Source organism: Nuphar pumila, chromosome 13 (genome assembly GCF_984573655.1).
Source record: "Nuphar pumila chromosome 13, dmNupPumi1.hap1.1, whole genome shotgun sequence".
Classification (NCBI taxonomy): Eukaryota; Viridiplantae; Streptophyta; class Magnoliopsida; order Nymphaeales; family Nymphaeaceae; genus Nuphar; species Nuphar pumila.
This window is the reverse complement of record NC_143261.1, coordinates 75742659-75755842: the sequence shown is the minus strand read 5'-3', so window position 1 is coordinate 75755842 and position 13184 is coordinate 75742659. Positions and strand designations below refer to the sequence as shown.

The window sequence follows — 13184 nt, the reverse complement described above, 5'->3', positions numbered from 1 at the left end:
ACGTGCATTTTAGAATTTTAATTATTTTAAGAGTTCCAAAAAGTTGAATGCATATAATGTTAGATAAACTAGTTTAATGTTAGATTAACCCATATGGTCTTATATATATAATAGAGAGAATAGCTGTGCCCAAACGAGATGAGCTTGAACCATCCAGCATATTTGGATTGTTTTACCAATGCCAAACTCACCAAAGATTTCATTTTGTTTTTGTCCACATTTTGGCTTTATATGTTCAGGTTAGTGTTGATAATAATATGAAGGGATATAGGATGTTCCTGTATTCTGGGGTGGTGGAGAAGGAACAGACTATAGACGGTTCTCACCCTCTACCTTTTGCAAGAAGTGACAGCTTTCAAGACAACCCCATGATTCCCCATTGACAACCCGAGTCTTTATACCGTTGCACCAAACAAAGGCATTCAACCTTCGATATTATAGTGGTTTAATCTTAAATCAGGTAGCTGCAAGTTTAACCTTTTATTGGACCTTATGCGTGAAAAGATCAGGTGCAATATTATTTTTTGTGCAATCATATTCCACCAGATCCGGACTCACCTTATGCACGTGATCCTTATAATTCTCGTCTTTTTAGTCGTTTTTGCTTCAAAACGAGTACCGTATGATCCATGTAAGTAGTCCAGCATTCACATGCATCTCTTCGTGATGAACCTTATTAAGGTGCATTCCTGTCCCATGGAAGAAGCCGCAAACCTTATTAAGGTACTCGCTTTCATGCATTTCCATATGCCAATTGGTTGCTTCAAATGGGAATTCTCTGGCTCATTCTCAAAGTTTGCATCACTGGTTCAAGCATAATCATCATGCCCAGTAAGGGACACCATCACCATAACGTTCAAATCCACGGTAAACAAACCTTGTTTTTTTTACAATCTGCCCCTTGAAAATAAGCCCTTGTGCTGACCATATATCATCTTGTAGATCAAGCAATGCCGATGTGAAATTACAAATGGGAGAATCTACAATATGTGGCGTCTGAGAGGCGCCCAACCTTTACAAACAACCAGCAAACCAAGAGCTCCTTAAGGAGAGAATTTAGGGATGTTCAGTTAACTCTGTCCATTATATTATTATTTTACACTTGTATTGGAACACTTTATACACTGTTGACTCATGTAGCATACACATAACAAGACTCTTAATGTCCCAGATGGAGGACAAACGATCAAACAAGCAGCATGCACGATGCTCCAGTCACATTGAGCATGGAGGCGGCAGGTGAAACTCTGAAAAATTGCAATCTTCGTAGTTGTATGAAAAGCCTGTACATTTCCACGAGCACTCAAATATGTACTTAAATCCGAAGAGGAAGACCGAAATTCTGGAAGGTTCTGATTTCCCCACCCAGTCCTGCGGTCACAATCACTAGTCCCCAGGCTGCCACCGTGGGCCTGCTGGCTTGCACCGGCTTACCATCAGTACCTCCTTCGCATCGTCTGGAATTGGGGGGCGGACTCCCATGCTTATCGTATGTCATAAGCTTCTCCTCGGGCCATGTTGCTGTACCCCTATCACAGAAGAAATTACTGGTTGAGCCTGAACCGTGTGGTGATGGAAGCGGACTGCTACGGTTACAAGCTTCGCCACGATTCCCGACCATTATGCCTTCTTGTTCATTGCTTTGTATAGGTGACCGGGGGCCACCTTGAAAAGTTGGAAGCTTGGGCGGAATCTGCAACAAGGAAAATGATGAGGCTCTGGGCCTACAAGAGATCCCCGCTCTCCCATTTTCACGTGTTGAAATCTTGATTGGCTCACTGACAGCTTGATCGGTTACCTTGTTGACGGGCCATGGGATAGCCACTGAAACATCTCGACAGAAGAAGTGTTCGTATGAGCGGGTAATGCTTTTGTTTCCCCTTGATGCTGTCGGACCATTGGATTCAGCATCATGTCTCCATACGTAAACATGTGAATCTTCACTTGCACAGATTACATACTTGCCATTTGTTGTAAAAGATGCGGCTATCTGGCTACTTGTGTTGCGAAAACCTGAAACCAGTGAATTTAAATGAACAAGTAGCTTAAGAAAGTGCAACGTCCTAAAGTCAAAAAAGTGCAGTGTCATCCAATCACCACCAGCAGTCTTGGTTATAATAGATCTAATACTCTTAGCTGCCAAGTCTCCTTTGGTTTCCAATAATGCATACTACACCACATTGCAATGATCTCATGCTTGAAAGTATTAGTCAAATGCCTAGACATGCATATGCAATCATAAAGCTGAAGGTGACAAGTTTCATCATTGGTAATGGATGTGTCTTGTCATTGACAAAGTTTTACCACCGCTACACCCCCTCCCCACCCCCCCAAATAAAAAAAACAAATGTATTGATGTGTTAGGGAGTAATTGGTTTAATAGTTGAGGGGCAATTCAGTTTTTCAACAGTAGTATTCTTGTAATATTAATAGCAATCAGGACATATAGGACAGGTAGTGGTATTTTGTAATATAACACTAAATGCATGCCTTGTTTATAAATGTACCACAACGAGAGAGACTATAGATGCACTATAATGGAGGCTTCCCCCTCACTGCAGCATCCTCTTCTTTTTCCTTTCTCCTACGAGTTTGATACCAGTTTTACATGGTATGATACTATGTCAATCCTGCATCTAATTTTTGTTTTACACCCTTATTTTTTCACAAAAAAGAAAAACAAAGGTTATGCCTACAGCATCACAAACAGTTCTATCAATGGTGTTACTATGAGAACCAACTATGAATTGTACAAGTACCTTTAAACTTATGAACAAGATCAACACCGTCGAAAATCCTGACCCGTGAATCTGCAGATGTGATCAACACGTCCAAGGAATTCCCTGGGGAAAACTGTTAATTCATGCTAATCAGTTAACAAAGAAACAAGCAAAGCTCAGAATCCAGAGCAAATATCAGCATCAAAATTACAAAGGAAAAAACTCACGGAGAAAATATCTGATCATAAATGTGGCAACCAAAGAAGAAGCCAAACTAATACCTGGAAACCTGTAATTTTCTTTCCCTGGGATTTCTTTTTCTTATTTAGCACATCTATTTGATTTTCCTGCTGCAGCTTATTTCCTAACCAATAAGATGAAAATGAGTAATTAGAAGATGCACTAGGTGAATACCACTCAAGTCAAAACGAAGGATGGCTACGGCAAATCAGCATCGTTCACGTATGTGACACCACAACAAAATCATCTTTGTTGGACAGACTGAAAAGAGTAAAAACATCATTAGCACAAAACAGAATCATCTCTCTCAGAGAAAAGACCTAACTATTTGACATTTAGATCTTGAAGTGCGCAATCTGACGACTCTGACCAACGTCTAGAACAAAACAAAAAACAAGAATAATTCTACGTTGATTTTCTAAATCTTAACCAGTGATAACTAAGAAGTAAGAACACAGAACCAAACATCAGACAATTATGCAGATGTTGCCAGGAAATCTGCCTATCATGAGAATATATGTCACGCCCCAAAACAAGACCAATAATTACTCATATCTTAAGGAGTACCTATCAAGCTGTTCATTTCTGTCTTCAGGTCTTAAATAGACCTGACAGAGTTTTGAAAAAGAAGTAAGAAAATGAGCATTTACATAGCATTTCTACAACTCTACGTATTAACTCAACTTTCATTATAATCTCTAATGCAAGCCAAAATACAGTTATGAGACAATTACAATATCTTTAGATACATAAGGCAAACAAACTAATGACTCAACTATAAAACTAAGATGCATGACTCCCTTGTTGATACCCTCTTCATAGTATCACGTGAGCGCCTTTCAAAACCCTTGATACCTCTATCAAGAATTTCACTTTGAAACAATAGTAATCAACTGATGAGCTATAATGCTCAGTAAGCAACTAATTACAACCTCAATAATTAGGTTTTTTAATTTCCAAAGAAACAGTTAAAGGGACATCTGTGAAAAGTCAACACAATAAATCTTAAAATTACTTTTGCAAAACTCGATTTGAACCAAAATCTGCTTTTTAAAATGTGGTACATATAAAAGACAACAAAATAGATCTTAAAACATTTTGCAAATTACTATGCAATTTCACAAAACTTGTTTTCCAAATGCATTACAATTATACATTTTCTTATTCCATTAATATTTTAGAAAACATTTTAGTTTAGATCCGATTTACATTCCCACCAAAAATCTGAAGGGTTGATAAATCTGAATTTTATTTGAGCTGATAAAATCAATTTGTATTTCAAATAGGCCGATAACAATAGTGGTGGCAGGTTCCACCACCCATTAGATATTCTAAAAGGGACCAAAGATCCCGTATCCCTCTCAAAAACTCCAATGGGTCAATCGTTGGTGGGGGATTTCACCTTTCCTATTGACTACAACAAAGGGTCACATGATTTTCGAGGACCAAGTCAACTGGGTGAATAATCCAAACAATGACAAGCCAAATGGGCTGATTATTCTTATTCAATAAAGGGTCCATAACTTAGTAAGGTTGTCGGGGGTCGATGCCATGCAGCTAGCACTCCACTTGCATTTATGTGAGTGGACATTTCAATTTCAAATACTCATTCTTTTGATGAAGCATTTTTCAAATCATTTAAATGCATCTTTCATTTGATTTTCAATGCTAAATCTGATTTTTTGAATAATACAACAAAAGAGGGTGATAGCAAAACAAAAAACGATATGTGGGCACAACTAATACAATGACCAAACTTATAAGAGCTTGAGCTACTTACTTTTGAACAATCGTGAAAATCTAATGGCTTTTCAAGAACATAAAATCAATTTAACTTGAAGAAGGTTGTCAAACCACATTTAATAACAATAAAACTTTATGATTTATGAAAACTGGCAATTTGAGAAAGGTATAGAAGATGAAAATATTATTGAGTTTCTCAAATTAATTACTAATACCTACTTAAGCAAAAGACCAATCTTTAAAACAGTAATATAAATTCAGAAGCTCTAACAGAAATCAATTACTTACAAGAAATTAGCTTATGACGGCCTTATTATGAGAATTATAGCGACCAGTCTAATGAAGCTTACTTAAGAAAATCTAGGTCTAATTATGGAAAACTATGACTAATCCCACATAGGAAAACAATTTATAACCAACTCAATCTTAATAGTCAAAACCTTAATTACTTACAAAACTATTACAACCCTAATTTTAGAAAGCCATAACTTCTAAGCTACAAAACTAATTTTAAGAAAACCTAACTTTAATTATGAAAAGTACAACTAATGTTCTCGTAAGAAAGTAAGGCAATCCTAATTATTAAAACCACAATTAATCACTTACCTAGCTATCTGAACTCCTCAAGTCATCCCCATGCCCGCTCCTTAGTCCCTTTTCCTTCCTTTTCTCCATTTCCATACCCCTTTGGGGTGGAAGAGGGGGGAGGTACATCGAACTGGGCCATGGGTCAAAATTACCATTTTACCCTTGACCTTTTAACTTATGCCATCATTTATTTTTGCATTCTTTTTATTCTCCATTTACTTAAGATAATATATGTAAATAAGCAACTACCCCTTATTTGAATCCAATAAAATTAGTTAAAAATTCAAGTTCCTGAAAGATTAAAAGTCAACTTCAGGGTTTCAATACAAATTTCAAAGTTTTGCAAATGTGTCCAAAATTACACCGCTCAAAATCTACTTTGTGTCAAATATCTAAGAGAAAAAACTTTCATAATTTAATTATTAAAAAAAAATCCCGTTATGAGCACCTTTCACAACAGTTGAACAGATAAGGACCTAGGTTCGACTTTAAAATAAATCACTATAGTTAAAGTAAAATTAAGGTTTATAATTGGGGAAAATAAGGTGGGATGTTACATTATATTTTTTAGATTATGAAAATCTCATTAATTGGAGACTGTTTTTCTTTCCTTTTTTTGTTTACCAAATAGAATAGAACAAGAAAAACTGTAAACTGATTCATGTTTTTAATGCTGGAGTGCACATCATTAAGGCAATAACAAGTGTTCTTGTGTCCTCTTGCCTTCTACTCTAACCATAGGCACCATTTGCAGATTTTATTAAACAAATACCTACTAAACATCATTTGTTTCCCCAAAAGAAACTCATTTCTGAAGTGAACAGTAGACCATATGGCCATTTCAAAGCACCTCGATCTTATTTGGTGTTTTGTTATGATATGCAAAAGGCATGCTCAATAAAAGCATGTTGAACCAAGCCATATAACTTAATGTGTGTTGCTTCCCCTAGTTCTTTATCAAGTTCCACTAAGCTATGACATATAGGTGTGGGTGTTGGGTTGTGTATGTTGTGCACACATGCACACAGGGAGATAATACTTAATATTGACTGCCAGTGCAGAGCTCTACTACAATGTAAAGAAAAACATAGAAAACATAAAATATCTATAAAAGTATAAAATGTATCCCATACATCATGTAGCGTGTTATATGTAGAAGCATCCAACACTAGAAACCAAAAATATCAGCACTGACACGGTTACTTTAGCATTTTGTAGCACTTACACAAATACTAAGTTAATTTAATTTTTAGCATGTCATTCAAGCTTGGATGAGCTAGGCTAGCCTAACCAATAACTAAATTAGGCTATGCTCCATCCTAGATTGTGTGAAAAGGAACTGACATGTAATATATTTCTTAGTATAATGCTCGCAACATGTGTAGATAGAGTTACTTTAGGACATCGACCGAGCCCTAGAAGCTTGATTGGAGGTGTTTTGCATGGCACCCACAGTGATGGTAGTTCAAAAAGGGCTTCAAAGTGCGCAAAACTAAGGGTAAGCTCCTTTCTTTTGATGTTTTTGCCTTTAATCCCCTTTTTCTCAAAGAACTCAAAATTGAGCCCTAGGGTATGGTTGAACCTTGATCTACCCATTTTTGCCAGAAATCACCTGTGCTTGTACCTTTAGACCTTGAAATCTTACCCTATCAGATCCACGGAGGGTGGAGGATGCTGCCCAAATGATCCAGCATAGAGATATTACAAGCCAGTTGACTAGGGGTCAGGCTTGAATAAAATAATTTGTACAGATTAAAATATCATGTTTTGGTACATTGCAACTTTCCCACACGATTATGTAACCCATCATATTCCAACCAATATTTGTGTACTGTTGAGCTTCTTGTAAACTTTATAGAAGATAATAAAAAAATGCAAAAGCACAAGCAGCGTTCGAAAAAAATTATCAGAGGTCATCTCCGATTCAAAAAAAAGATGACCAATCACCATCTTAAGCAATCGAATACTGCAATAAACAGAGAAAATAATTAAGTTGAAATGATACACGACATATATATATATATATATATGTGTGTGTTTCTGAGCTCTACCTTGCATGACCTTTGGTCCTAGCATCATGTGTTTCGTAAAATTACATATTGCAACTCTTGTGATTCACAAAACATTTTAGCTTTTTCATGTAATGATATTTTGTTTTAATTAATTTTGTTTGAGGTATTTAGATTTATTAATGACATAATGTCTACCTGATGAAGACTCAGCATGGAAATACTATAAGTTCTTGAAGGTCAGATGGATGATCTAACTTTGATATGCAAGTTCTGTAAATTATCGATTTGCAAGGGCTTGCATCAAGTGATAAGTAACCTCGCCTCAAAGGAAGCAAAAGGTGTTCATTGATGTGAGCTTTCAATAGCTTCGGTTAAATATGCACACACCACTCAATTTTTGTCATTAAAAGGTTTTTTTCAGCCAACAGGCCCAACACACACCCACACACAAACAAAAACAAAAGAAAACAAAACAGAAGATATAAAACATAGAAGGCTTCTCTTTGAATTAGGAAAAGCAAAAAATTCAAAGGCTAAATACATTCTTTAATCATAGCCCAGAAATTTAACCATGATGGTACACTATTACAGTAATACTTAGTGGCTCCCTGAATTCATGATACCGGACTCCTTCACTACAAAGACAGTAACTTCAACTGTTGTCTCAAAAATATTAAAGCAAGATGCATTAAGCTGAATGCTAACTCAATAAAACCACTTATATTTACAGACCATATTTTACATATGTTATTTCATCTAGCCAGTTGTTTTGTGCGATTTTTGAATTCTGATAGCTCTTCCTCTTTCAGTTCTTGTTTCCTCATCTGCAATTCTATATGACTTGCTCAAAATCTTTGCTTAAATAGAAAATCAGATCTATTAGCTTCAGCAATTCAAGACTGCATGTCAATCAGATTCAAACCTTATAATGATACCCCTACTTCAAGGAACCATTGATCCACATACACAACCTGTCAATAGGCTTTGACACAATAAAGAGGTATCTACAGTAGAAAGTGAAAAAACCATCCACAGCATTTGGCAAGTAATGCATGAAATACATAAAATAATGACAAACAGTGCCTTGGCTATGAATTATCCATCAGATATTCCAAAAAATGAGTTATACAAAATTACAAATAGCAATTAGAGGTGATCATTTTAACCTATTCTCAAGCTTCAACCAACATCCTAACATGAACTAAACCTAAGTTAGGTGTTTCATTTGGTTAATTACCTAGCTACAGTCCAAAGAAATTGGCCTCTTAATGGAAAAGAAACTAGGAAAACAAAAAGAAAAAAATCCCTGAAAGTAAGAACAGTGAAGAAAGAAAAAAATTGGGAGCTTCAAACAGAAACCATTTTGTACCTGAAGTTTTGTATACCCTGCAACTTCCCTTGTGAGAACCAACCAATGCACCCTTCAAAAGGAAAAGAATAGGCATCATAAAATCAATACATACATCAACATCAACTAAAGCAACAAAGAAAAATAAAGATCAAGAAAGGCTCAGTAAATGACAATACCTGCCCATCAGGGGTATAGCAAGCAGCAGTAACCATTTCATGTAGATCACTCCAATCAACAACCTGGCGATCTGGTATGCTCCATATTCGGACCTTTGCATCTAGAGACCCACTAATAAAATATCTATCATCAACAGGGTTGAATTGGATGCATGTTACTGCATCACAACACATCCAAGGGAAACAGTGTTACAAGTCTACAAATAGCAAAATATGCATTTCAAATGTACATAATCCAACAACTTTTATTCTTTCTTGAGATGAACGAAAACAATCATAACTTAGAGGACCCCAAGTTATTAGTACACTAAGATTGTGGAACTCACCATAATCACTATGTGAGAACACCTTTAGACAAGAATTGCTAGACATATGCCACAATCTAACTGTTTTGTCCATCGAGGATGAAAGCAAATACTGCAAATGCAAGTAATTGTAAGTTTCATGGTGCACACTGCTTACAAACAAGATTACTAATACTGCATCCTTGCATCGATATATTCAAGCAGGGTGGAGGTAGAAAAATGAAAAAAAGGCATCACATGAAACAAATGAGATAGACATTTCCAGATAATCATTCACTATTTTCTTTGTAGTTGACCATCTAGCAAGCAGAAAGGAGTGGGAGTGTGCACTCCCCCCCTAAGATCCTCTCCTTCCCTTCAGAAGTGTAATTTCAAAAAAAGTACCAAAGAATGGCACCAAATTGGAATTATAGGTGCTTCTATTGTTGGTTCATGGTAGAGATTTCTCATGTTCTTATGCAGCATGTATCTGCTGCTGCCGCGATTAATGTGGAAAGTGTTATTCAACAGAAAATTACACCCACATCATGAACCTACAAAACATGGACATAATTTCATAGAAATACAACCACAATGACGACACACTTAAATTAATTATATTACAAAAATCAATTAAACCAACAGAGATTAAGCAGGGAGGAAACACAAAAATAACAGGTCAAGGTTATATCAGAAACTGAGGAGTTCTTTTGAAACCAGAGATTCCAAAAGTTGTTTTGGTGCTTCTTTTGAGGTTTGCATGTTTTCAGATAGTTGTATTTAAACCAGAGGATTATTTATCCATCCAAACAGTATTCCATCTTTTAATAAGGTGAAAGTTGCCTAATTGCAACCTCTAAAGGTGGCCATCTTCTTGCCCCTCCATTGTAGGGGTCAAGGAACAAGGCATCTCAATTGAGCAAGAAAATCATTCCCATGAATTTTTCTCACCTAAACAAACTAGGTGTGCAATTGAGACCGTTTGTTATGTCAGAATTATTGGAACCCCATATAGCTAAAATTTCACCAAAATAGCCATATCCCATTTCCCTATAGTCATATTCATGTCATATAGGCTATGGCTACTATTTTCCTAGACAAAATAGATTTTGAACTCAAAATCAATGGTGAAGTCTCCTACACAAAATAGATTCTGAACTCAAAGTCAATGGTGAAGTCTCCTACACAAAATAGATTTTGAACTCAAAGTCTATGCTGAAGTCATCGTACTTTTGAAACGGATCACAAGCACATAAATAACAGAAACATACTGAAATCTGGGCGAATAGCATAGAATTCTAAGAAGAGAACCAGAAAGAAGCTTAAACGTATCCAAAAGACCAATACAGAAAATGGATGTTTAAATGCTAAATTGCTAATGGACAAAGCAGGTACTTCACAAGTGCTAAATGAGAGGTAGCCAGATTAGCTTAAGCCCTAGTGGTTTGTAAGAGTGATTTGAACTACTATAAGGAGGAAAAGATGTTCGATGCACTTAATAAGAGAAGAAGCTTGCATGGAAACACCAGTCAAACTCAGTGAGGAAAGAGTGGAGACAACCAAATGACATGACTCAATTATACAAACAAGTGGAGCGGCAGCAAACCTGGGATTTCGACCACGATAGATCAAGGACATCTTCAAGATGACCACGGAAAGAGCAGACTGGCTTTTCCGAGAGCATAAATATATTGTCTGGCAACACGACATGATCTGAGTGTGTGCATTTCTTACTTCCAGATGCTTTTCCTCTCCTCTTCTTCTCTGCATGATTTTCTATACTTGGTGGCACCAATGCTGGTTCAGGGGAACCGTTTGCTGCAAAGCTAGGATTTGCATTCCCTTCTTCCGGCTTCTCCACAATCATGTCACCCTTCCTCTCGGACTCCATCACCTGCCAGATGTGAATGACACAATCCTCACCTGCACTTGCTAGATACTGCCCATCCGGGCTGAACTTGATGCTCCATATAGAACCATTGTGCGCCTGTATCTCTTGACTCATGTAAAGCGCTGTGAGTTCCTTGTAGGACTTGCCATACTGCCTAACCTTGGTCCTCTCAGGAGAAACAAAGGCAACGTCCTGGCTGTCATCCGTAGCAGAACTTGACCTCCTGCCGCCTTTCTCGGATGATGTATCCTTCTCATCACTGCTTCTCCTCTCTTTGTGGCCGGTCACCGTGTTCGCAACAACCTTTATGCTCTTGAACCATCCTCCCTTCTTCTTCGGCTTCAACCCAGCCTTACTGGCAGCGAATTCGGGGTCGTCTTTCTTCCCTGCGGATTCTACGCCCTCACGCCTCATCAGCTCTTGGACGAGAGGAGAATGGCCCAGAGACATCTGGAACTCTTCGATCGTCAACTGCCTACCGGTTTCTACTTCCTTAAGCTTGTTCCACATGCCATCCTCCTTAAACTCGTTCACAATGAATTCCTTTCCATTGTCGAGGTTCCTGATCATGCAGAACGCATCCCTGATCCTGTCCTCATCCTCATACTCCAATGCAGACGATTCCTCCACCCTGCGGTTGCTATAATCTCGAGGGAGACCATGCTCATTGTCAGGCATTCCTCCATCCACGGTCATGCCGCGGCGACTGGACCGCGAAGTGTGATCATCAAGAAGGCCTCCTTTCTGCTGCAATTCGTGAGAATGTTTGGAGGGAGCAAACTGGCCCGTGGGCGGCTTATCGGAATGGTTATTATCCGTAGTAGTAGCATCATCTAGAAGATGAAAAATGAGGACGACAATGTTTATGATCACAAATCATGGAATGGATAAATTAGTATTAGAATGTCAAGGCTGCAGGTATGATCCGACTTACTGTGATGGCGTTCGTGGACGCAGTCGGCAGCGGCACCATCGAACCTGGATCTGGCGATGTCGGAAGCCGCAACAGGAGGGATGACGGAGTCTTCTTCTCGCCTGGAAAGCTCTTCGCAGGAGACGGATCTAGCGACGTCCCCGGCCGAATTGGCATCGTTAGCGCTGGTCGAGCATTGCTGGTGAAGGGCGGCGGGGTCGGACGGTTCTCCGGAGGGTTGGGGAGGGAGGGAAGAGACGGATTCTCCATCTGGGAAGCTGCCGCTGTTCATCCTGAGGAGGCCCCTGTCTTCGCCGAGGCCCATCTGCTGGAGGAGGCGCTTGCGCCGCTCCTGGATGGACTCCGGCTCCGAAATCCATACCTGGTAATTGGAGACTGCCATTGTCGTGGTGGTAGGAGAGGGGTTAGAAAGGGGTGCTAACGAACGACGATGGCGCTGATGTTGGTGATCGTCTTCGTCCGTTTCCGATCCGGAAGTCGAGAGGATCCGATCGAGTGACTCGAAGAACTGCTCGTCATCGTCGGATGAATCTTTCATTATTCAGGGCATTCCCATGAATGCCCTGCTCCGCCGAACGCCACGATTGAAATTCTGCAGAAAAAGAAAGTTCTTTCTTTCTCTCTTTCTCGAGATCGAATCGATTCAAGTCAATGGAAGATCACAGAGACGACGAGAGTACCATGACAACGCCTCCCCCAATCCCAATCCTTTGCTCTTTGTTTCTCCCTCCCTCTAAAGACTATGGGCTTGATTTGTGAGGTATAACAAGAATAAAATTAAGCAAACAGAAAAAGCGTACGCAGAAATTATTTGGAAGGATCACCGGAAGGCCTGAGACTACGCATTCGGTGGTGACGCGTCTCCCTCTCACTGTTCCTCTTTCCAACGAACGGGCAGATCTGGTATAAAGGGAAACTAGATCTAAGGCCCAACGAAATGAAATGAAATGAACGGATGGTCTTCCATGACCCCACAAAGAAGAGAGAGAGAGGGTGCGATAAATAGATTTCTGGTGAAGGACGAAGCCCTGTGGGATTTTGTGGCTGCGTTTCCCAAGCTAAAAGGAACAAGGCACAGTAATTTTTTTGGGGAAAATCCATTTAAAGGAAAGTTTTCCCTTAATTTCAAAAAAAGGTTTCATGTTTCTAAATTTCTTGAAATAAGCCTCTCTTTTTCTTACAAAACCTTTTTCAAAAAAAGGTTTCATGCTCTCAAACGAAAGGGTGTTGTGTGTTCTCTCGGAA

At 38.7% G+C, this 13184-nt stretch overlaps 1 protein-coding gene across 2 annotated transcripts; it reads right to left on the bottom strand.

The window, feature by feature from the left end:
* Positions 1–918: 918 nt before the first annotated feature.
* LOC149818752 (uncharacterized) lies at positions 919–12971 on the bottom strand. 2 transcript variants are annotated; one of them, XM_089984032.1, is made up of 9 exons: positions 11940–12971; positions 10721–11838; positions 9157–9247; positions 8831–8988; positions 8673–8724; positions 3002–3084; positions 2760–2853; positions 1799–2013; positions 919–1693 (listed from the first exon to the last, which is right to left on the bottom strand). In XM_089984032.1, the coding sequence occupies exons 1-9, from the start codon at positions 12475–12477 to the stop codon at positions 1316–1318; spliced, it is 2727 nt and encodes a 908-aa protein (XP_089840158.1). In that variant the 5' UTR covers positions 12478–12971; the 3' UTR covers positions 919–1315. The 2 variants fall into 2 exon arrangements, with proteins under 2 accessions (XP_089840158.1, XP_089840157.1); XM_089984031.1 differs by having other exon boundaries at positions 919–2013.
* Between the last annotated feature and the right edge of the window lie 213 nt (positions 12972–13184).